General features: G+C 41.7%; 1 protein-coding gene across 2 annotated transcripts in view; it reads right to left on the reverse strand.

Annotated features, from left to right (window-relative positions):
- RASSF3 (Ras association domain family member 3) overlaps positions 1-25,536 on the reverse strand; it is a 167,089-nt gene that overhangs the window by 100,851 nt on the left and 40,702 nt on the right. Inside the window, exons 1-2 of one of the 2 annotated variants that reach the window (XM_073327885.2) lie at positions 23,916-23,934; positions 8,411-8,532 (exon numbers count right to left, since the gene is read on the reverse strand). In XM_073327885.2, the coding sequence (XP_073183986.1) occupies positions 8,411-8,532; positions 23,916-23,919 (126 nt within the window). In that variant the 5' untranslated portion in view covers positions 23,920-23,934. Of the gene's footprint in view, positions 1-8,410; positions 8,533-23,915; positions 23,935-25,536 lie in introns of those variants that run through there. The other variant, XM_073327884.2, reaches the window with a different exon arrangement.

The following is a 25,536-nucleotide window of genomic DNA, read 5'->3' on the forward strand; positions in this document are numbered from 1 at the left end:
GGTCTTCAATGGCAAAGAGTTGTTTTTACTACTTTTGTGCTCTTCTCTCCGTCTGTATTTATCTGTTGTCTCTTGTCTTATACTTAGATTGTAAGCTCATGGGGGCAGGAACTATCTTTTTGTTCTGTTTGTACAGTGCCAAGCATGACAGAATCTTGATCCATGACTAGGGCTCCTGGGTGCTATGAGAATACATACAATAAATAATAATAAATATATTGATATCTCTATCTTGATATGAAATCGCAGTGGAGACAAGGCACAGGTAGTTTCTACCTTGATGTAGCTAGTCAAAGTCAACACAAAGCCTCACACCTAGGGGGCTGACCTCTACTAGCTACAGAGACATGGAGGTAAAATCTACAGTGCTTTGTCTCCACTAGGATTTTATTGCAAGAACGCTATCTCAGGTTAGTTATCTCAATGCAAAAATACATTTTTTTGCAATGAAGATATTGCTGGAGTGATTTTACCCCACTAGCTGGGCAGACTGAAGAGCTGGTCAGAAAATGGTAAGTATTTTCCAGACATTTTTTTTTTAAATAAATGAAAAAAAAATTGCAAAATCTTTCCAGGTTTCGATTGAAAAGTGAAAACATTTTGGTCTGCAGGAACATTTTTTGATTTTTGAAAACTGAAAAAAATTACCGAAAATGGAACACTTTTCAGTTTTAGGTTAAAAAAAAAAAAAAAAGATTCTGTTTAAAAAAACCTCCCAAACCCCAGAACATTAAAATGGCCATTTTTTGTCTAAAAAAAAGTTTTGATGGAATAATTGTGACTAGCTGTAATGCAATGCGGCCCATTGCCCAGAGCAAATCCCTTTGCTTATTCCAAGACAAGCTGAGGAGATTGTAATGGAGAGGGGTATAACCCAGCAATCAAGCAAAGGCCAGTACTGGTCAGACAATGTCAAGAGGCTTAGGAGGAGGAATCTCCCAAGATTCAGCTGGTGAAGTCTGAGAAGAGGGTATCATCCCAGCGGCCAGGTCTGAACAAAGGCACACAAGCAGTGTCAAATCCTGGTCCCTCTGAACTTCACAGGGGCTTTGCCATTGCTTTTAACAGGACTGAGATTTTGACCTTTCGGGCCTGACCCAAAATGAAGCATAACCAACATCAGACCCCGACCCCAGACCAGGAGCTGGACTTGGCAGGCCCATCTCTGCATAAAGAGGGAAGAAAGGGTGACTGGAATGTTCAACTTAAAATACCGTGCGGGAAGGAGCTGCTGTGAGCTCTGGGGGAATGTCAGGTGCTGAATATTTCATGGGCCTTCCTATCCCTGCATTATTTATCTGGCTAGAATGGAGCAGGCACCCAGCTGTTCTATACCATCCGTCAAAAAGGAAAACATTAAGGTAAGTGAGTGGCATGTGACTCACCAACAAGCCAAAAGGAAATGATCCCAGCCCCGCCACTTTGGACCGACAGTTCTGCCTCTGTCTTTGTTCATGTGTATTACATAAAAACTTCAAAATAAACCCCACAAACCACAGTCACAATGGGGACAATACACAGCTACAAAAGAAAACACTGGAACCCTCCCCATGCCAGACACTTTGTCCTTAGAATGAAAAGGTCATTTTGATGCCACAAGGTTTTGTGCCAGCTGCCATTTTGCCAAATTCATCTGTTTTCTCTCCGCCATTGCTAGCAACTGAATGACTGTAAGAATAGTCTGAACTAGAATTTCAGGTGAGTCATCCTGTGCCTGAAAACTGGCTGAACAGCTTTGCTATAGGTAACACAAAACTACTGTGTTAGCAACTGCCTGGGGCTCAAAGAAACTACATGGCAAAAGTCTGTTCTGCCTTCCTTTGCAAGGTAGATGCTGAATCCTCTGGTGTCTGAAAAAGTCCAAAAGCCAATTGTCCATCAGCCTGCCCACGCAACAGTGAAACTCTCAGTGTTGAGGCCAACAGATTCCAAATGTTGACATTAAAGGAGCAGCAAAGTATAAAACATTCCATCATCTCCTGCTCAGGGGCCAGTGGTAGATTAACGCAAGCCCAGCCAATTTGGGGGCTTCCATAGGAGCGCCAGAACCTGTGTAGAAGTAGCGGAGGCCACCAGTGCTGAAATTGTGGCCGCACCCCTTACCCCTCCTCTTCCCCCTCAGTGGCCTGCCCCCTGCTCCTCCTCTTCTCCCTGAGGCCTGGCCCCCAGGCCAGGTCAGAAGCCAGAGCCGGACAGTAGTAGGAGCCACCCAAGGAGGCTGGGTTGCTGTGGGGAGCCCTAGACCCTCCACCTGCCCTGGGCAGGGGGCTGGGGTGCCTGAGAGCAGCCCCTACCTTATGTCCCCACCTCCTGGGGTGCACTGCCCACAGCAGGTGGAATGTCCAAGATGGCCCACAGCAACGCAAGCTCCCTGAGTGGCTCTTACCACTGCTCAGCTCCGGCTTCTGGCCTGGCCAGAGGGTGGGGCCTTGGGAACATAATATAAGAACATAAGAATGGCCCTACTGGGTCGGACCAAAGGTCTATCTAGCCCAGTATCCTGTCTTCTGACAGTGGCCAGTGCCAAGTGCCCCAGAGGGAATGAACAGAACAAATAATCATCACGTGATCCATCCTCTGTCGCTCATTCCCAGCTTCTGGCAAACAGAGGCTAGGGACACCATTCCTGCCCATCCTGGCCATTGATGGACCTATCCTCCATGAATTTATCTAGTTCTTTTTTGAACCCTGTTATGGTCTTGGCCTTCACAACACACTCTGGCAAGGAGTTCCACAGGTTGACTGTGCATTGTGTGAAGAAATATTTCCTTTTATTTGTTTTAAACCTGCTGCCTATTAATTTCATTTGGTGACCCCTAGTTCTTGTGTTATGAGAAGTAGCAAACAACACTTCCTTATCTACTTTCTCTACACCAGTCATGATTTTATAGACCTCAATCATATCTCCCCTTAGCCATCTCTTTTCCAAGCTGAAAAGTCCCAGTCTTATTAATCTCTCCTCTTATGGAAGCCATTCCATACCCCTAATAATTTTTGTTGCCCTTTTCTGAACCTTTGCCAATTCCAATATATCTTTTTTGAGATGGGGCAACCACATCTGCACACAGTATTCAAGATGTGGGCGTACCATGGATTTATATAGAGGCAACATGATATCTTCTGTCCTATTTTCTATCCCCTTCTTAATTATTCCCAGTATTCTGTCTGCTTTTTTGACTGCCGCTGTACATTGAGTGGATGTTTTCAGAGAACTATCCACAATGATTCCAAGATCTCTTTCTTGAGTGGTAACAGCTAATTTAGACCCCATCATTTTATATGTATATTTGGGATTATGCTTTCCAATGTGCATTACTTTGCATTTATCAACATTAAATTTCATCTGCCATTTTGCTGCCCAGTCACCCAGTTTTGAGAGATCCTTTTGTAGCTCTTCACAGTCTGTCTGGGTTTTAACTATCTTTAGTAATTTTGTATTATCTGCAAATTTTGCCACCTCACTGTTTACCCCTTCTTCCAGATCATTTATGAATATGTTGACTAGGACTAGTCCCAGAACAGACCCCTGGGAGACACCACTATTTACCTCTCTCCATTCTGAAAACTGAGGAAGAGGAGTATGGGGCACGGCCCCATTGCAAGGGGGGTCCAAATGTTCTTTGTGCTCAGGGCCCCAATAAATCTTAATCCGCCTCTGAGCTTGGCTTCTGACTGGTTTTGTATGTACCCTGTGTTTTGAATGGTGTCTCCTACGGTTTCAGGTATCTTACTCCAAAAAGGCGCTTACCTGCTTCTTATATTTATGCTGAATGAAGGGTGGCCATCGCACCAAACAGCTTCAATGAGATTTCACCCAACCCCCAGCACAACATCTCCCCACCTGTCTCAATTCCACCCATTGTGCCAATTGAGTCCAAAATGGTGATGCCTTGTATGACCCAATTGTGGTCAGGTGTTCACCCCATGCTTGCCCTGAAGAGGTTAATGTAAGCTAAGAAGGGGGTAAGTTAACCAGACAGGCCATAGCTAAGGGGAATCAGGTGCCTTATGTAATCTCCAGAGTGACCAGGAGGAGGTGCACGAGCGGTGAGCTGGAACCAGGAGTAGAGGATGGGCCCAGGTTCCCCTGCCAGCCACTGGGGAAGTGGCACCAGCTGTGCAGCAAATAGGAAGACTGCCTGAGCCTGTTTGGAAGAGACTTTGATACCCTGGAAGGGGAGGACACGTGACTTGCCTCACTGAAAGCTAGGAAAAGAAGGCAGGACATGTGGCAAGAGGTGGAAAGGAGGTGTCAGACTTAGCATCAGCTAATCACCAGAGCAACTAGGAGGAAGTGCACTAGTGGTGAGCAGACCCCGTGACTTCAGTCCAAACAGAAAGAAAAGAAATAATTTACAAATTACAAATGACACAAGCATGTCTATTTACATAGTGTTTTTCTGCCAGGACTTCTTCAAATCACCAACCCTGACTGAGTTACTCCCATCCAAATCTCCTTGGGGTGTTCTCTCTCCCTGCCCAATTTTCTTTCAGCTATCCAAGGGAGGCCTCTTTCAGTGAGCCCCTGGGGATTGTCTCGTTTCTGTGAAATCTGTTGTTTGGGACAGACCCTGCCTATGTTGTTCTAATGGGGAATTCATTGTCATAATAACTGTTTCACCTCCCATTTTAAATCGCACTCTATGTATTCTCTTGAATTTGACTGCTTTCCATTTCTTAGGGCTGCAAGTGCAAATGCTTTAATTTTCTCATCAGACTGTGGTTTCTTACCACAGCAGCCATTTCCCCAACTGTAAGACACTTTAGGCATATGTTCTCCTAGTCACATAATTTCTATTAAGAAGGAGCGTAACATACAAGCATCAAATATATCCCTTAGTTAGTTTTTGTGTGTGTGTATATATATGTATTACACACAGAGAACAAAACTATGTTGAAAGAACATTATTTCAATACAATGTCAATCACTGAAAAAGTTAAAAATTCCCGGAATTAAGGTTGCCTCTATAACCTTAATTTGGCCCCCTTATACATACACATTATGATGCATTAATTATATAATCACTTGCTATTTTTTACACGGGACTCATTTCAGTGACCCGAAAGGACAGTACTCACTCAATGAGCAGCTATTCAATATCTTGTTTTCACCTTGTTCAACAGGTGATTCCAGGCCTTATTTACAGCACACTATTCACACTCTGCTGTGAAAACAAAATTATTCATTTCCTAATGGGCTTTTCCATGGTGCTCATCACCATAGTATCTGTGTGCTTCACACACATTAATGAATTTATTTTCACAACACACCTCTGAGGTTAAGGGGTGTTATCTCATTTTACAGATGAGGGAACTAAGGCACAGAGATATTAAGGTCAAAGGTGTCCAAATTGAGGCACCTAGGACCTGATTTTTTTAGAGTACTTAGCATTATATAGCAGTTTATATGTTCAAACACTTTATATGTACAGCTGCTATTAACTTCAGTTGTAGCTCTGAGTTTTCAGTAGCTCTGCAAATCAGACCCCAAGGTTTAGAGTCTGGCATCCAGAAAATTAGGAATTAGTGACCACTTATGAAAATTCTGGCTTAAAGTACTTGACTCACATCACATAAGAAATCCATGGAAAAAGCAGCCATAGAATCTAATTTTCCAGGGCAGCATTCAGCTACCTTAACCCTGAGGCCACCCTTTTTCTTCCTGTAGTCTCCTGCCTCATTCAGTACATACCTGCCAACTTCTGAAACAAATGAAGCCGGGGTCCTACAGACAAAAGCCTTCTTCATTACACAACCTGGTTTACCCCCAGAGCTCGGTCCACCCTGTACAGTGAATGAGCCAGAATTCTCTGGAAAAATGTGATCATGTAATTAAAGATATCATAATGCATACACACAAGGGGGTGGAATTAAGGATGCAAAAGCAAGCATTTCTTAACTTTTGCATGCTTGACTTAGCAATCTTAGTAATGTTCTCTTAGTATAATTTTGTGTGTATAATTTCCTTAGTTTTTAAAAAAGGAATCTGAAAAAACTAGAAGTTCCATCTTGTGGCATCATATAGACACCAGCATGGGTCATCAGCAGGGTTGGAACCTTTTCATCCATCACAGACCTCTGTCACTTGGCCTAAGAGAGTGATAGATAACAGTAGTAGGTTGTCATCCTCTATGGGTATGTGTACACTGCAAAAAAAGACTTGAAACAGTAAATCTCAGAGCTCGGGTCGACTGACAGGAGCTCATGAGGCTCATACTATGAGGCTAAAAATAGCAGTGCAGATGTTTGGGCTTAGGCTGGAGCCTGGGCTCTGAAATATGGTGAGGGGGGTGGGTCTCAGATCCCGGGCTGCAGCCCGAACATCTACATTGCTGCTTTTAGTCCTTTTTGTAGTGCAAGCCCCATGAGCCTAAGTCAGTCAGAAACTTGCTGTCCTATATCTCTTCCTGCACTGTAGACATACCTTATGTGTACCAGCACTAGAAAGGGATGGGACCCTTTGCCAGTGGGTTTCACAGATATTTGCTTACAACAGAGGCATGGTGAGACTCAGGAATCTTGGGTTCTGGATATGACTGTTATAGTGGGAACAGACTTTTCTGCCTGTTCCTCCCAGTTTGGCCCTTCTATCCTCTCCCCTCTGCGATCCTAAGAGCTCCTTTATGCCAACTAGCAAAGGGCGCACCCAACACATTGTTGTCAGAATATTTAGCCAAACAGCGTCTTGTAAGATATCATATGAAAAAACAATGACATGCTGGTAATGAAGATCATTGCATGATGTATGTATGGTTTGTGTATAAAGAGTTATGTATGTATGCTGGAAATACGGTCTTAAAAATGTTGTGGAGACAGCTAATAAGCAAGTCTGCCCTATTCAAAGGAATGTGCATTCACCTATCTGCATGGATCAAGCTAGCAGGCAGATAAGAAAAACAGCATGGTTTGATCACAAGCAAAAGAAAACAAAAGTATATTTGCATCTAAGGTAAACAAAGTAACCAAGCCAATCGAGAAAGCAAATTAACCTGAGGAAGAAGCAATCCCAGTCTCTTCCTGACTTCCAATCCCAGTCCAAGTCTCCTGACGCAACTAGACCAATCTCCCCCCAACTCCCAGTCCCAGTTTTCCTCTCTCTCTCCAGCCCCAGGCTCCAGGCCTAGCCCCCTGCCCCAAGGTTCCTTGTCCCGATCTACTCCCTTGATCACTCATAAGTCCTAGTCCCCTCTGCATTTGATTTATCTGCTTCCTCTTCCATCAGCAGGAAGTCCTTGAGAACACAAGAGAGACAGGCTCCTTGCGCTCAGGTCAGATGCCTGGACCTAGCATGGCCTGCAGTAGCCCAGAGCTACAATTGTAGGAGTCCTGCTCAGCTCCTGGCTGGAGCATGCCCAGTGGGGATGGACTATTTAGGGCATCTAGCTGCCAAAATCTAAGAAGTCTCTGCTAAGCATGTACGAAATGCCATTTTTCAAAGCTTATGCCACTTGGCTTTTAACTTGGCCAAATTTGGGTCGATTTTCATGGGGATGGTAAAAAGCACATCCCTGACACAAAGACTACTCCCTGCCAAATTTCAAGTCCCTTTCCCAAAGCTTGGGGGCACTAGAGCTTTAAAAAAAAGTCACCAGAATGTAATAAGGGCAAAACAATGTATTTTCCCCTAGCCTTGTTTTTGGAAACAGCTGAACTGTTTTGTCTGAAATAAAAAAAAAAATTAAAATAATAATTTAAACTGAGGCAATGACCTGGCATGGAAAATTTCAGCCTGAACAGTTAAAGTTTGGGAAAGCTATAAACAATTGAAAATAGGGTCTTACCATGGGAAGTGTCGGGTAACCTTAATAATAGGTGGTGCTATCTGCCCTAGCTATAGAGCAGACTGACAGGGAGTGTGAATGCATGCAGTAGAGTGCATTAGTCATAGGGTGTAAACTCCTTGCCTTTTCAGGTGAGGAGAAAAACTCTGTTGGTACTATTTTGAAGTACACCACAAGTAAAAAGAAAAACATTAATATAAGGCCATCCTCGGGGTGGAAAGCAAGCAGTAACGTAACACAATCGTTATGGAAAAGAAAGGAAAAAGCACACTGTGTCTATTTAAAACTTGAGAAGAATCTACGTAAGCAAATATGAAATTACCCAAACTGGAATTTGATCACAACAGAAGGATTAAAACCCTTACTCTCTTGCAACAAAACTTGAGTAGGATCTTTATCACAAATGGTCACGCCCTTGGCCTTATTTCTTATCCAAAATATAATACCTCCAGCAGCACAGAACTTCTGGTACATTTATTCTGTATTGACTTAGCAGGAAAGTGTCAGCTACTGAATTACCAACAGAAGTACATTTTGATCTTGAATAGATGGGTGGAACAGGAAGAAGGTTCTTTATTATGTAACTGACAGATGGAAAGTAGCAATTCTGCAAATGCAAAACATATTACCTGACCATTGTTGGTTTGATCTAACTCGTCATATATGGAGACATATTCCATTAATTTTCCATTCTGCTGACAGTCCAGATGCACCAGATCTCGACAGTGAGAGTGACATGTATATCTGCAATCTGAAACATATATATAAAGAAGAGATATTTAGAGAAGAACTTCCTGTTGCTTTGAGTAACATAAATTATTTTAATGCAAATTAGAGTCTGAATCATAGAATCATAGAATATCAGGGTTGGAAGGGACCCCAGAAGGTCATCTAGTCCAACCCCCTGCTCGAAGCAGGACCAATTCCCAGTTAAATCATCCCAGCCAGGGCTTAGTCAAGCCTGAATGCAAATGGATCTCTTTCCAAAATAGCACATCTTTAATGTAACGTATGCTACAATTTTTTTTAAATCCCTCCCACAAAGTAAGCTACAAAGTGAAATTCCTAAGCTGTTTAAACAGTTTATGTTTAGACAACTTATGAATTTCATGATCTATCTTGTATACCTGTGAGAGGCAGTGTGGTCTTGTGGACAGGAGATGAGACTGGGGGTTAGAATCAGCAACAGAAACCAGATCTCAACACTGATTTCCTGTGTGACGTCAGGCAAATTAATTAATTCTCTGAATTTCAGTTTCCCCATCTGTAAAATGTGGCTAATAATAGTAATCCACCTTTTTAAAGAGAACTGAGGTCTACAAATGGTATGTGCTAGGTATTATTAACTATTATCATTTAAATACCAGAGAGGAAATATTGTCCAAAGCAGAACAGGGGATTTTGTCAAGTTTCCTGCATGATTTTCCTAGGATTGCCACTGACTTGCTGTATGATCTTGGGCAAGTCATTTAAACTCAATTTACCAGTCTGTTAAATGGACATAACAACACTTAGCATTTTTCAGATCAAAAGTTCAGATAAAATGTGGTAGATGACCCCAGCTTCAGTGCCCTTTAGGAATAAATTAATGCACACTGACAGCTGGATAACAAACACACATCAAGTCAAAGGTACTCTGGTAAAGTATTACCATCAGAAACCTGCATTCAGGAGTGATGTATAAACCTCACTTCCCGGCTCACAAAGATCAGCTGTGATGACCACTGGATATTTAAATCAATAACAATAGGTATGTAGAACATAATTCTATTTTGACAAAAGGCTCATCAGGTTTCAATTTTCTACCCTCAAACCTATAAATATTTATTTTTATGCCATTTTTAAAGCAACTGCTGGCTTGCTCAGAAACATTGCTAGATTTGCTGTTTTCATATCTATCAAAAACCTGCAGCGCTGGTAGTGCCAACTATAGTTAAGTTTTCACAACACTTTCCATTTTAAGACCTTGTTTTAAATTGCTTATAGTTTTCCCAAACTTTAACCATTCAGACAAATTTTTCATGCTGGGTTGTCTACTTTAAGTTGAGTTTTTTCAAAAAATTTCAGCTAAAATGGTTCAGCCATTTCTGAGCATGAGGTTAGGAATGTTAAAAAACAAAAATGTATAACCATTTAGTTGAAAACTTTAGTATCTCTATCCTTTGGAGCAAAGGTTTGAAATTTGGTAGGGGCTTTGCTCTGGTGAAAGGGTTGTGCCTTTTCCTGTTCATGTGAATACAAATCCAGATTTGGCAAAGTTATAAGACTTTGAATCTTAGTTCATGTGTTTAGTAAAGACTTGTTAGAGTTAGGCAGCCAAATTCTCCAAAGAGTCCATCTGCAATGAGCATGATCCAGCTTAGGGCTACAGGGACCAAGCAGGACTTTCCCTGAAACTGCCCATTTGTTGTGGGCCGTATCATCATTAAATAAGGAGTTAGGTGGGGGCACAGAGACTGGGACCAGATTAGCAAGGACACTGGAACAGGGAGCTGTGGGGTAGGGAAGACTGGCATGAGGAGCCTAAGCAAGTTTTTTTGGGGAGATGGAGAGACTGAGATGATAACCTAGTGGGGAGATACTGGGGCAAGGAGTCTGGGGGCAAGCCTGGGAGCCAAGGTGGTAGTGATGGAAGACTGGTTGGGAAAAGAGACTGGGATCAGGGAAGGACATTCCTGAGTCTCATCATTCCTCAGCTGTCAGCAGATATTTGTGAAGCCCACTAGCAAAGTGTGTGTGTCTTATCCCTTTCTATTGCTGTCAGTTTCTCCATTAGCTCAATTAGCAAGAGGTCTATGTAGTGGATCTAAAAGTTCAAACCCTGCTGATGATCCATGTGGGTGTCTACATGATGGAATTTGTGTTTTCATTTGGCAGGGTGTGTAATCAATAAGGCAAGAGACTAAAGGAAGAGAAAGGATAGTTCATGGTTAGGGCAGCCGAATGATGCCCTGGAGAATTAGATTCTATCCATACCTCTGCCACAGAGTTCCTGTGTGATGCTGGGCAAGGCACTTCAACCAAACATCAACTAATTGTGTGTTCCTCATTTTCTGGATGTACAATTTGAAAACCTGGATCTGTGCTAGACATTCAAAGCTGCATCTGAAATCAATAGATGTGCTTTGAACATATAAAGTGCTATATAATGCTAAGTCCTCTGAAAAATCAAGTCCCATGTGTCTCAAATTGGGCAACCAAAATATATGGACGCTTTTGACCTTGAACACTTTGTGCTTCAGTTCCCCATCTGTAATATTAGATACTACCCCTCACTGCACAGGTGCATTGTGAAAACAAAATCGTTAATGTCGATGAAGACCTCAGATACTACAGTGATGAGCACCATAAAAAAGCCCATGAGGAGGTTAATAATTCTATATTCAGAGTAGGGTCTAAGTACCATTCAGTCAATCAGTCCTAAAGCACACACTCATGAATAACAAGAATAAAATAATACATTAAATAGATGCTCAGTTAGTGAGTATGGTCCATTCAGTACACTGACTGAGGCAGGGATCCTATGATGGAAAAACAGTATGTGATCATGTTATTAAAGACGGTCTCATAATGCATATACACAAGGTGTGAGAGGGGGTCAAATTAAGGTAGCATTGGCATTCCTAACTTTTGAGTACTTGACTTTGCAACCTTAATAATATTTTTATGTCGTCTGTGTGTGTGTATGGAGCATGTTCCCATTATATACACAATCATTTTGACAAATCATATTAAGGAACAGTGTGTTGGTTAAATAGTATTCTAAGACAGGATTAACTAATGAAATTAGGAAACATTCTCTTTCAATGCTATTTTGTTTCTTATTTATAATTCATTTCAATCTGTGTATCTTTAATGTCATTTATAAGACAGGCCCATAACTTCCTCCTGCCTCCTAGAGACATAATTGCAGAAAACATAAAAGCTTCATCTCTGTAAATCCAATTAAAGCTTTCTGTCATAAACTAGATTTTAACAGACTGAATGTAAGTTTAATGAGTGAGACTGGAAAAGAAAAGATTATCTCTACTATAACATTTTACCGATGCAGTTCAGTTTTTTTTTAAACTATTCCACAAATAAGAGTACAATGTACAACAGAGGTACAGGTATTATCAAACAAAAGGGAATTTACTTATTGGGTGATCTTTTACTGAAAGTTACTACTCCCACTCCCAAAATATCTGAACTTCAGAAAAAATTATCTGTGCTTCTAAGATCAGTATTTTGCTAGATTATCAATGGATTTCTGCTTGGAAATTTATCAGAATCTGGTACTCTTTTCTGATGGCATCTGAAATGTCTGTTGTCCTGGAAGAAATCAAAATCTTTAACAAGTACTGCTAACAAAAACATTCACTGACTTTTTTTAAAAAAAGAACCTGCTCAAATGAATCAGTAAGGATATTCGCAAAAAGAAAAGGAGTACTTGTGGCACCTTAGAGACTATTACCAGCAGGACAGTGGGGTGGGAGGAGGTATTGTTTCATATTCTCTGTGTGTATATAAAGTCTGCTGCAGTTTCCACGGTATGCATCCGATGAAGTGAGCTGTAGCTCACGAAAGCTCATGCTCAAATAAATTGGTTAGTCTCTAAGGTGCCACAAGTACTCCTTTTCTTTTTGCGAATACAGACTAACACGGCTGTTACTCTGAAACCTGTCAGTAAGGATATTAAGTCTGTCTTCTGAAATAAACCTATTGTAAAAGTGAGGTATACGTATACTGAAAACTGTTAGCTATACTTATCTCACTGGTGTTATAAATTAAAAATGCAAATGTAAATGTGTAAATATTTATTAAATATACAAATATCTTTCAAAAATTGTGTTGTCAATTGCTGAGGCAAAATCTAACATTTTATGTTACTTAGAATTTCACTACAGCATTAGATTCAAGTTGCCTTATTCAGCAGCCTAAAGTTGAAGAAAAAAGCAATTCAATAAATTCTAAAATTATGTGAAATTGAGACCACTTGTATTTTGTTTTTGTGGTAAACTGTGAGAGTCCCAAGCAGTCATTTAGGTGCATAGTCCCTACCTGATGCTTGTGTTTTCTTCACTTGAAACTTGATTTTGCTTGATAGCTTGTAAATAGCAGTTCCCATAACCGATTCTCTGCAGCGTTGTGCAGAAACAGACAAGCAACTGAACCAGCAGGCAGCTGAGCAGATGCTACAACAAACAGACCTTGGTAATTGAGCTTCATTGACTCAGACAGGAGCAAGGAAGAAATATGGTGCTCAAGAGTACAAGTCCCTACATTCTGATGTGGTCTTTTTTCTGGCCCTTGTAAATGAGAACACTAATTCCTATGATGACCTGGGCAAATTTGACTTTCAAATGAATATGCATACTATAGATTGTGTGCAACCAAAACAAAGAGTACAGAGAAAACAGACGTATGCTTGGATCTTTTTTAACTGAAATAAATCCTTCAGAATAAGTCTTTATTTCAAGGAAGCTATGGTGTGTAGTTCTACTACTCCATAAGATTAGGAAGTTAGCCAGTACAACCTATGTTACTTGATTGATTGTGGTTTGCTTCCCAGCATCACGAGAAAGATGACTACTACAGTTGCTGCAAGAGAAGTATACTTTTAGAGCGTCCTGGAAAATACTTCATATTTTTATTCAAAAGTCTATTTTCAGGCAACAGGTCACAGAAGGAAGGAGAAACCAATGTAATTTCCATGTGGCAATGACTCTTTTTGATTTAGACTGTATTTATCATAGAATCATAGAATCATAGAATATCAGGGTTGGAAGGGACCCCAGAAGGTCATCTAGTCCAACCCCCTGCTCGAAGCAGGACCAATTCCCAGTTAAATCATCCCAGCCAGGGCTTTGTCAAGCCTGACCTTAAAAACCTCTAAGGAAGGAGATTCTACCACCTCCCTAGGTAACGCATTCCAGTGTTTCACCACCCTCATAGTGAAAAAGTTTTTCCTAATATCCAACCTAAATCTCCTCCACTGCAACTTGAGACCATTACTCCTTGTTCTGTCATCTGCTACCATTGAGAACAGTCTAGAGCCATCCTCTTTGGAACCCCCTTTCAGGTAGTTGAAAGCAGCTATCAAATCCCCCCTCATTCTTCTCTTCTGCAGGCTAAACAATCCCAGCTCCCTCAGCCTCTCCTCATAACTCATGTGTTCCAGTCCCCTAATCATTTTTGTTGCCCTTCGCTGGACTCTCTCCAATTTATCCACATCCTTCTTGTAGTGTGGGGCCCAAAACTGGACACAGTACTCCAGATGAGGCCTCACCAATGTCGAATAGAGGGGAACGATCACGTCCCTCGATCTGCTCGCTATGCCCCTACTTATACATCCCAAAATGCCATTGGCCTTCTTGGCAACAAGGGCACACTGCTGACTCATATCCAGCTTCTTGTCCACTGTCACCCCTAGGTCCTTTTCCGCAGAACTGCTGCCTAGCCATTCGGTCCCTAGTCTGTAGCTGTGCATTGGGTTCTTCCGTCCTAAGTGCAGGACCCTGCACTTATCCTTATTGAACCTCATCAGATTTCTTTTGGCCCAATCCTCCAATTTGTCTAGGTCCTTCTGTATCCTATCCCTCCCCTCCAGCGTATCTACCACTCCTCCCAGTTTAGTATCATCCGCAAATTTGCTGAGAGTGCAATCCACACCATCCTCCAGATCATTTATGAAGATATTGAACAAAACCGGCCCCAGGACCGACCCTTGGGGCACTCCACTTGATACCGGCTGCCAACTAGACATGGAGCCATTGATCACTACCCGTTGAGCCCGACAATCTAGCCAGCTTTCTACCCACCTTATAGTGCATTCATCCAGCCCATACTTCCTTAACTTGCTGACAAGAATACTGTGGGAGACCGTGTCAAAAGCTTTGCTAAAGTCTAGAAACAATACATCCACTGCTTTCCCTTCATCCACAGAACCAGTAATCTCATCATAAAAGGCGATTAGATTAGTCAGGCATGACCTTCCCTTGGTGAATCCATGCTGGCTGTTCCTGATCACTTTCCTCTCATGCAAGTGCTTCAGGATTGATTCTTTGAGGACCTGCTCCATGATTTTTCCAGGGACTGAGGTGAGGCTGACTGGCCTGTAGTTCCCAGGATCCTCCTTCTTCCCTTTTTTAAAGATTGGCACTACATTAGCCTTTTTCCAGTCATCTGGGACTTCCCCGGTTCGCCACGAGTTTTCAAAGATAATGGCCAATGGCTCTGCAATCACAGCCGCCAATTCCTTCAGCACTCTCGGATGCAACTCGTCCGGCCCCATGGACTTGTGCACGTCCAGCTTTTCTAAATAGTCCCTAACCACCTCTATCTCCACAGAGGGCTGGCCATCTCTTCCCCATTTTGTGATGCCCAGCGCAGCAGTCTGGGAGCTGACCTTGTTAGTGAAAACAGAGGCAAAAAAAGCATTGAGTACATTAGCTTTTTCCACATCCTCTGTCACTAGGTTGCCTCCCTCATTCAGTAAGGGGCCCACACATTCCTTGGCTTTCTTCTTGTTGCCAACATACCTGAAGAAACCCTTCTTGTTACTCTTGACATCTCTGGCTAGCTGCAGCTCCAGGTGCGATTTGGCCCTCCTGATATCATTCCTACATGCCCGAGCAATATTTTTATACTCTTCCCTGGTCATAAGTCCAACCTTCCACTTCTTGTAAGCTTTTTTTTTATGTTTAAGATCCGCTAGGATTTCACCATTAAGCCAAGCTGGTCGCCTGCCATATTTACTATTCTTTCGACTCATCGGGATGGTTTGTCCCTGTAACCTCAACAGGGATTCCTTGAAATACAGCCAGCTCTCCTGGACTCCTTTCCCCTTCAAGTTAGTCCCCCAGGGGATCCTGGCCATCCGTTCCCTGAGGGAGTCGAAGTCTGCTTTCCTGAAGTCCAGGGTCCGTATCCTGCTGCTTACCTTTCTTCCCTGCGTCAGGATCCTGAACTCAACCAACTCATGGTCACTGCCTCCCAGATTCCCATCCACTTTTGCTTCCCCCACTATTTCTACCTGGTTTGTGAGCAGCAGGTCAAGAAAAGCGCCCCCCCTAGTTGGCTCCTCTAGCACTTGCGCCAGGAAATTGTCCCCTACGCTTTCCAAAAACTTCCTGGATTGTCTATGCACCGCTGTATTGCTCTCCCAGCAGATATCAGGAAAATTAAAGTCACCCATGAGAATCAGGGCATGCGATCTAGTAGCTTCCGTGAGCTGCCGGAAGAAAGCCTCATCTACCTCATCCCCCTGGTCCGGTGGTCTATAGCAGACTCCTACCACTACATCACTCTTGTTGCACACACTTCTAAACTTAATCCAGAGACACTCAGGTTTTTCTGCAGTTTTGTACCGGAGCTCTGAGCAGTCATACTGCTCCCTTACATACAGTGCTACTCCCCTACCTTTTCTGCCCTGCCTGTCCTTCCTGAACAGTTTATAACCATCCATGACAGTACTCCAGTCATGTGAGTTATCCCACCAAGTCTCTGTTATTCCGATCACGTCATAGTTCCTTGACATCACCAGGACCTCCAGTTCTCCCTGCTTGTTTCCAAGGCTTTGTGCATTTGTATATAAGCACTTGAGATAACCTGTTGATCGCCCCTCATTCCCAGTATGAGGCAGGAGCCCTCCCCTCACAGACATTCCTGCCTGTGCTTCCTCCCGGTATCCCGCTTTCCCACTTACCTCAGGGCTTTGGTCTCTTTCCCCCGGTGAACCTAGTTTAAAGCCCTCCTCACTAGGTTAGCCAGCCTGCTGGCAAAGATGCTCTTCCCTCTCTTCGTAAGATGGAGCCCGTCTCTGCCCAGCACTCCTCCTTCATGGAACACCATCCCATGGTCAAAGAAACCAAAGCCTTCTCTCCGACACCACCTGCGTAGCCATTCGTTGACTTCCACGATTCGACGGTCCCTACCTAGGCCTTTTCCTTCCACGGGGAGGATGGACGAGAACACCACTTGCGCCTCCAACTCCTTTATCCTTCTTCCTAGAGCCACATAGTCCGCAGTGATCCGCTCAAGGTCATTCTTGGCAGTATCATTGGTGCCCACGTGGAGAAGCAGGAAGGGGTAGCGATCCGAGGGCTTGATGAGTCTCGGCAGTCTCTCCGTCACATCGCGAATATATATAGTATATATATATATATAATATTATATAGTGCCTTTACTATTAATGTCCTACATTTGAATTTGTACTTAACGTATACTTGACTTAAGTGTTTGGATTTGTTTTGGTTATGTTTACATTACTGAATAAGTCTCAGATGCTTACATTCTATTTTTGTTTCCAAACTGGGGCTGGTGCCATGTTATATTCACCAGGTTCATTAGAAGTCACGGGAAAATTAGAAAACAAATTGGATTACTTGGGTTTCAAGTAATTGCTAAATATAGGTTGTTTACAGCCCAGTTCTGCTGTTATGCTGGTTCTACTTCTCTATAATTTCCTTTGCTCAATGGATTTATTCCTGATGTGCAGTATCTTTATGCTCCCAGCCTAAATATCCTGTAAGTAGTGGCAGTGCACCTAAAAATTTATTCAAGTCAAAGAGACACTCAGGCAATGAGCAAAAGTTTCTAGCCTAAAGAGAACTGCATCACAATTAACCGTATTTCTTCCAGGATCTATCTACTTATATATTCAATTAAAGAGAACTTCTGAGATTATCTGTAATAGCACCATCTGGTGACTCCCAAAGTCTCAGTAGGGAGGCCAGCCTTCCTGCTTGTCTAAGGTGGGAGAAGAAGCCACAGAGGAGAAGTTACAAATGTGGGAGTAACATTAATTTCTATGTGGACTTAAACCTAGAAATCTATAGTGAAGACGATGGAGCCTCCCTGGCTTTACCCACCACCCGTATCTGCTCCCAAAACTCCCAGATGCCCTGCAGTATTCATAGACGCATTTCCATAAGCTTGAAAATTTTTAGGTGCACTGCCACTACGTACACTACCAACTCTGGAGCTGGCCCAGGGTTAGCTCAATCTGTAGCAGAACATAGAACATTCTCCCAACTGCTGCAAATTGTGCCCATCTACAATAACCCTCAAAGGTCATTCTGCCAGCCAAGGATTGTCTGCAGTAATATGGCCACTCCCTTCTGTCTTCAAGCTCACTTCAAAGGCCATGAGGCCTTTGTCATCTGGAGAGAGATCCCACATAGCCATTCCAGAGGAATAAAGGGAGTATGAAGTTGGCTTAGCTAGGTTCTAAGGGAAATTTGCCAGGAAACTAGCTAAGACAACTGGAAGAATCTCCAGGAAGGCTGTTAAGCCAGCTTCACAGCACCTTTGTGCCACTGAATGGCACAAAGGAGATGTACCAGATCAGAGGATCTGGCAGTGGGGGTATCTTTACAGTGCAGTTAAAAACCCACAGCTGGTCTGTGCCAGCTGATTTGGGCTTGCTGGGCTCAGGATAAGGGGCTGTTTAATTGTGGTGTACACATTAGGGCTCAGCTTGGAGCCCAGGCTCTAGGACCCTGCGAGGTGGGAGGGTCCCAGAGCTTGGACTGCAGCCCGATCCAGATAGTCTATACTGCAATTAAACAGCCCCTTAGCCTGAGTCCTGCGAGCCCAAGTCAACTGGCATGGGCCAGCCGCGGGTGTCTAATTGCAGTGTAGACATACCCTAGGTTTCTTATCTTTCAAGCAACTAATGCTCTGCTGGAAAGTACACAGCTCTTCTCTCTTTCTATAACTGTTCCAATCCACTTAAAAATACTAGTGGAAATATATATATAAGCAATAAATAAGTAACAGTTTACTATCTGGATACATAAAGTTAGTCAACAAAATCCGTATTTAGACACCTAGAAACGGGCAGGTTTTCAGAGGTGTTGAACATTCAGAATCCATATTGACTTCAAGTGATGTTTAGGCTGTTCAGCACCTCTGAGAAATCAAGTGATTATTTAGATGCCTAGGTTTGAAAACTTTGGCCAACATGCCAGGCATATCATCTGCTTTTCCTCATTTGCAATGCAGATCAGAGCATGGGATGCCACACAACTGACCTTCGTCTCTTTCCTGTCTGGCATGCAAATAAATAAGCTCCAGTGGCCAAAACAAAAAAGATGCAATAAGCTTATTCATTATTGTAGAATAAGAATAAAAAATGGAACAGCTGATCTATTGTATTTTAAAAATATAATCTTTGCTCTGTAGCAGATAAAAAAAGTTGATCAAGAAAGTATGTAGTTATGATATAGGGTCTCATAAAAGGACACTGTGGGCTTATAAGTAATAAGAAAATATATATAAATCCACTGAGCTTCAAACAGAAAAGTGAAGGATGTAACTGCAAATGAAAAAATTGCTATTTGATAGTACATATTAATAGTATAAAAGGACAAAGTGCAGTTTTTAATAATTTTTGATAAAATAATCTTTTTCTTTTATACAGCTGCCAAATATAATTTTGATCATTACTATTTTTAATTAATGTAAAACTAAAACACTAATCCATCATTATGCCTGTCTCCTGCAAAAGCTTTTTACTGGTTACACTGTAGACTGACAAGCCGTGTATTTGCTGTATAAAACTAAATTTCAAGCTAAAAAATCAAAGGGGTACAACTGCAGATAAATGGTTTCGCAACAAGAGCTAAACTATAATCAACTTAAAGAGTTGTAACCTTGTTGACATTCATAGGAGCCAGGATGTAATATGTTACACCTCATGTTGAATTCTGATTGGCTTCTCAGATATGGTCCAGTTTACTAAAATCAAGTGTAGTACTGAAAAACTACAGTGAGCCAAATTATCCATTCTAACAATATTGTTCATGATAGAAGTGGGGGGATGGGACAAGGTGGAAGTGTTTGCATTTGAAAATAACTTGAACACAGACGTGTGATGTTTAAAATTTTTTGCCTTAATCTGTACTTATGAGGGGAAAGGGATATATATATAACAATGTTTTATTCCTTCTTATATTTTTCTCCTTAATAGAAATTAGAAAATAAAGATTTTTCTATAAATCTATGACTTAGGCCTGGTCTAGGCTACAAAGCTGGGTCAACATAAGTCACCTAGCATTACCCTAGTTGTATGTGAATCTACACTCACATTTGTCTCTGGTTGATGTAAAGGCTCCATTATGGCGATACAGTAACATCACCTCTGTGATGGGCTGGGTCACAGAAACCCGCTTGGGACGTCCACCTGATGTGCTGGGACTAACTCTGAGCCTGTTTTCCCTGGCAGCTTGGGACTTCAGTACCTTGCCTTGTTCAAGCCAGACACGCTAGCCTGCTGCAAACACAGACCCAGGTCTGAACCACGTTCCCCGCAAGCTGCAGGCTTAACTGAAAACAGATTAAGAAGTGCTCCTGTCTCCACATCCCAGATACCCAGCTCCAAATGGGGTCCAAACCCCAAATAAATCTGTTTTACTCTGTATAAAGCTTATACAAGGTAAACTCATAAATTATTTGCCCTCTATAACAGTGGTCTCCAAACTTTTTGGCTCGCACACCCCCAGGGTGAAGACCAGAAGACCTGCCGCAGACACGCCGCCAACGGAAGAAGACCGGAAGACCTGCTACAAGCGACGTAAGAAGACCGGAAAACCTTCCGCCGACGCGCCACCAACGGAAGAAGAACGGAAGACTTACCGCAGGTGGGGTGCCGGAGGGGAACACCAGCCGTGGACGTGCAGAGCTGCCGCTGAAGAAAAAACAACGGCGGAGTGCTGTCTGGTGGCGCTCCTACTGCCGCGCACCTCCTAGGATCATCTTGCGCACCCCATGGGGTGCACGTATCCCAGTTTGGAGACCACTGCTCTATAACACTGATGGAGAGATATGCACAGCTGTTTGCCCCCCCACCCCTCAGGTATTAATACTTACTCTGGGTTAATTAATAAGTAAAAAGTGATTTTATTAAATATAAAAAGTAGGATTTAAGTGGTTCCAAGTAAAGACAGACAGAACAAAGTAAATTACCAAACAAAATAAAATAAAACATGCAAGTCTAAGCCTAATACAGTAGGAAACTAAATGCAGGTAAATCTCACCCTCAGAGATGTTCCCATAAGCTTCTTTGACAGACTAGCCTCTTTCTAGTCTGGGTCCAGCAATCACTCACACCCCTGTAGTTACTGTCCTTTGTTCCAGCTTCTTTCAGGCTTCTCTTTGGGATTGAGAGGCTACTCTTGAGCCAGCTGAATACACAGTGGAGGGGTTTCCAGGGGCTTAAATAGACTCTCTCTTGTGGGCGGAAACCCCTTCTGCTCTCCTTTGCAGAATCCAGCTACAAGATGAAGTCTTGCAGTCATATGGGCAAGTCACATGTCCATGCATGACTCAGTTCTCTACAGGACTTCCCAGGAAAGCTCAGATGTGGATTGGCATCTATCAAGGTCCATTGTTAGCCAAGTACTCCCAATTACCTGAATAATCCCCTCACACTATGTTGACCAAATCTGCCTTAGGTGCTTTCTACAGCAAACACTTTAAATACAGGCATAAAACCAACACTCATAACTTCAGATGTAAAAATGATACATGCATACAAATAGGATGAATACATGCAGAAGAACATAACTTTTGCAAAGATATGTTACATGGCATATCTAGCATAAAACATATTCCAGTTATGTCATATTTACACTCATAAGTATATTTCTATAAAGCATTATGAGGTGCAACGTCACAACCTCCCTGAATTGTGTTGAGCCTTGGTCAACCGACAGTGTGAGTATACGCATTGCGTTACCTATGTCAACCCTAACAGTTCTCCAGCAGCTGTGCCACAATCCCTAACAATGACCATTCTAGTCACAATTGTCAACTCCACTGGCCAGGGGTCAGAGACTGGAAGCCATTTAGCCAACCCCACCCCGCCTTTAAAAACCTGCATGTTTTTAAAATGCATTTTCCTGACTGCCCAGCTTGGTAAGCACACACAGAAGCGTTCCCTTGCGTGCAGCTACCCAACCGATCATGCTGGCTACATGCTTCCGACATGCTCCTGCCTATAGCAGACAAGAGGTATTTGATTTCTTGGGCCTGCAGGGAAAAGAGGCTGTGCAGATAGCGCTATGGCACAGATGTAGAAATGTGGACAATCGATGAGCAGAGTGCATGGGGATGCAGGCGAAGGGGTACAACAGGGATCAGCAGCAATACTGCATGAAAGCAAAGGAACTGCAGCAGGCACGCCACAAGGCAAGGGAGGCCAACAGTCGATCTGGTACTAAACTGCAGCTCTGCCAATTTTACAATGATCATTTCTCCAGCTTTTCCAGATCATTATGAATTTTAATCCTATCCTCCAAAGGACTAGCCGCCCCTCCCAGCTTGGTATCGTCTGCAAACTTTATAAGTGTACTCTCTGTGCCATTATCTAAATCACGGATGAAGATATTGAATAGAACCAGACCCAGAACTGGTCCCTGTGGGACCCTACTTGATATGCCCTTCCAGCTTGACTGTGAACCACTGATAACTATTCTCTGGGAATGGTTTTCCAACCACTTATGCCCCCACCTTATAGTAGCTCCATCTAGGTTGTATTTTCCTAGTTTATGAGGTCATGCGAGACAGTATCAAAAGCTTAGTTAAATCAAGATATAACACATCTACCATTTCCCCCCATCCCCAAGGCTTGTTACCCTGTCAAAGAAAACTATAAGGTTGGTTTGACGTGATTTGTTCTTGACAAATCCTTGCTTACTGTTACTTATCACCTTATTATCTTCTAGGTGTTTGCAACTTGATTGCTTAATTAATTATTTGCTCCATTATCTTTCCAGGTACCAAAATAAAGATGACTGGTCTGTAATTCCCCGGGTTGTCCTTATTCCCCTTTTCATAGATTGGCACTATCTTTGCCCTGTTCCAGTCCTCTGGAATTTCTCCCATCTTCCATGACATTTTGAAAATAATCACAAATGGCTCAGCTATCTCCTCAGTCAGCTCCTTGAATATTCTATGGAGTATTTCATTAGGCACTGGTGACTTGAACACATCTAAGTAATTTTTAACTTGTTCTTTCCCTATTTTAGCCTCTGATCCTACCTCGTATTCACTTTGTTAGATGTCCAATCACTACTCAGCATCTATGCTTTGTTTTTGTTCCGAGGATGCTTTCATAATGCAGGAGCACTTGCCTACTATACACAGGTGGAACACACAGAAATGTAGTGATATTTTTAAGAATCTGTGGCGCAATATATTTTGTATAGCCACTGTACTAATAATTGGTTTTGCCTACATATTGGCTGGTACATCACTACTATTTCAGATGGAATGACAGACTGGCTCAAGCTTGTGACCATCTTGTAGCAGGAAGACTAAGATTTTACATTTCAGCTGCTACTACTAATGACAGCATATTTCTTCATTACTTCAATTGGTAAAGGCCTATATTTCTGAAGTAGGAAACTGTAAGATTTATTCTCTGTGCTACAGGTTGGCACAACTGGAGCAGAGATCCACCACAAAAGAACCAAAATAATAGACCTAAAGTTAGACTATTAAGTTCAATCTCACCTGAATAACAGTTTCTAGGATTTTTTTTTATCGTCTGATTTACCGTAATATGAGTAATATCTCTTCCTTATGCTCATTTATTTGTATAGGATTCTAGGAATTATTAGGCAGCTCTAAACATTGCGATATTATATTGTAACTAAATGAACTACAAATGCAGTCTAGTGATCAGTCTTAAATATGTTGCAGAATGGGAATTGCGCCTGAGAAAGAACTGAGCCCTGGTTCAGCAAGGTATTTAAGTACATGCACAACACCTTTTAGGCACGTGTTTCAGTAGACCTGCTCATGCACTTAAAAGTTGTGCGTGGATTTAAGAACCTTGCTGAATTGAGGCCTGAAGGATTTGACCCTGTATGTTTAAAAATTGCTTTCCCTTTACAAGAACACACTTATTTTGCATAATTGTAAGAACAATTTTTACCCATTGTTTATTACAGTTCCTAAAGCTTAAAGGAATCTATGGCAACCTACAGCTCAACTTAAAAAAAAATTAACACACACAAAAAGTAATTACTTTTTTTTAAAAAAAGCATTGTGATAAGACAGGGCTTCTCTCCAGATGACTCTCTGCCATTCCCACAGTCTTTTAGGCAGTTTCATTGTCCAACATAACAAAACAGGTCCTCAACTCACTCATCTGGGGCTCTCCCTGCCTCCTCTCACAGGGGATTTTGGCAGTTCTGCTTCCTGCAGCTTCCCGCCTCACTCTCTTTCTCACATCCAACTCTGTTCCCTTCCAGCTCTTAGACTCCCTCAGATCCTTTATAGACCAGGTGCAGACCGACTGGGAGCACCTGCTCTGGCACAGGGACCTACTTCAGTTACAGCAGCCAGCCACCCTGTGACCAGTATTTATATTTTCATGCTGTTTATGAAGTATTGCTAGAGCTGAGCATTTTCTAGCAGCTAATGAGTGGCTGAGTTACAATCCTAAGGTAAAACTCAAGGGTCCACAACTCCAACCAAACTGATCATTAACTGCAAGGAAATGCTTGACCTAGAGGTTATTATTGCTAAAATTTGCATACTCCTGCTGCTTGATTCAGGAAAAGCTTAGATCTTCATAAATATTATTTAAGAGATGGGATCTACAGACAATGGGAAAGCTCATGGCCATGTAAGACCATTACACAAATTATTATAATACATGGACTTGTTTTAGTGAAAACCGAATGACAATGAAGTCAGCATCTCTGTAATCTTTTTTTTCTCAACTAGTAGTTATTTGTGGCAAGGATACAAAAGACTACATATATTTTATCTTAGACTTCCATATTGCCAACCCTAAGAATTAAAAAATCATAAGTCAGACCTCAAAATATCACAAAATTGGTTTTAAAATCATAAGATTAAAAAAAATGGGGTTCATTTTATTTCTCTTCTGACTTCTAACCCTTTAGGGTGCACTTGGGTCAAGTTTTCAAGCTACCACAAAGGCTATCAACTTACTTTTTTTAAAAAATGAAAGCTAAATTTCAGCACTTGAATCCCAGAGCTGGGCCTTTGAGAGAAACACAAGATTTGAAATTAAATTGAGAGATGACAACATTAATATTTGCATTTTTAATCTATTAAAAATGTATGAATAATTAATAACAAATAATGTATTACACAAATTTTGCCTCTTGTAATGTTTGTGATACCTTTGTGAACAGATCATGGTTTTCTCAAATTTTTTTATTATTTAAAATTATTTGGTAAAATCCTTTATAGAAGTAATTTATTCTATTGCTTGCTTTTTGAAATTCAATCTCTATGTTCATAGTTGTGATTGACTCCTTAAATCCTATAGTAATTTTTCCTGTTTCCTTATTGGATAAGTTTTGTACTGATAACAAGGGTATTTTTGTGTGGGTACTTTCAGAAAATGCATTTAAATGCATACTTCTAAGAGTAGTAGAGTCAACAAGCTTTACATTCACTTTCAGCAAACATCTGTGTTAATAAAACATAGTTGAATAAATTTCTGCAGAGGTAAACACAAAATATGGTAGAAGATAGCAGATGCAAATTTGTTTAAAAATTAAAAATAAAACCAGAGAAAATGGTTTGCAATATTTGCCTAGATCTACTGTCTCTAATAATTGTCTTTCTGGAATTACCTGTGCACTAATATTTTCTCTTTGTTACATTTAAAAATAATAAAGTGGAAAAAATTGACACTCTAAGCAAATTTCTTCCAGCAGTTAATTGTTGCGTGTGAAAATTACAGCAGTGCAAATTAAACTGGTTTCAAAAATTATTTACTCTAGTG

The sequence above is a fragment of the Lepidochelys kempii genome, chromosome 1, assembly GCF_965140285.1.
Source record: "Lepidochelys kempii isolate rLepKem1 chromosome 1, rLepKem1.hap1, whole genome shotgun sequence".
NCBI classification, from domain to species: domain Eukaryota; kingdom Metazoa; phylum Chordata; order Testudines; family Cheloniidae; genus Lepidochelys; species Lepidochelys kempii.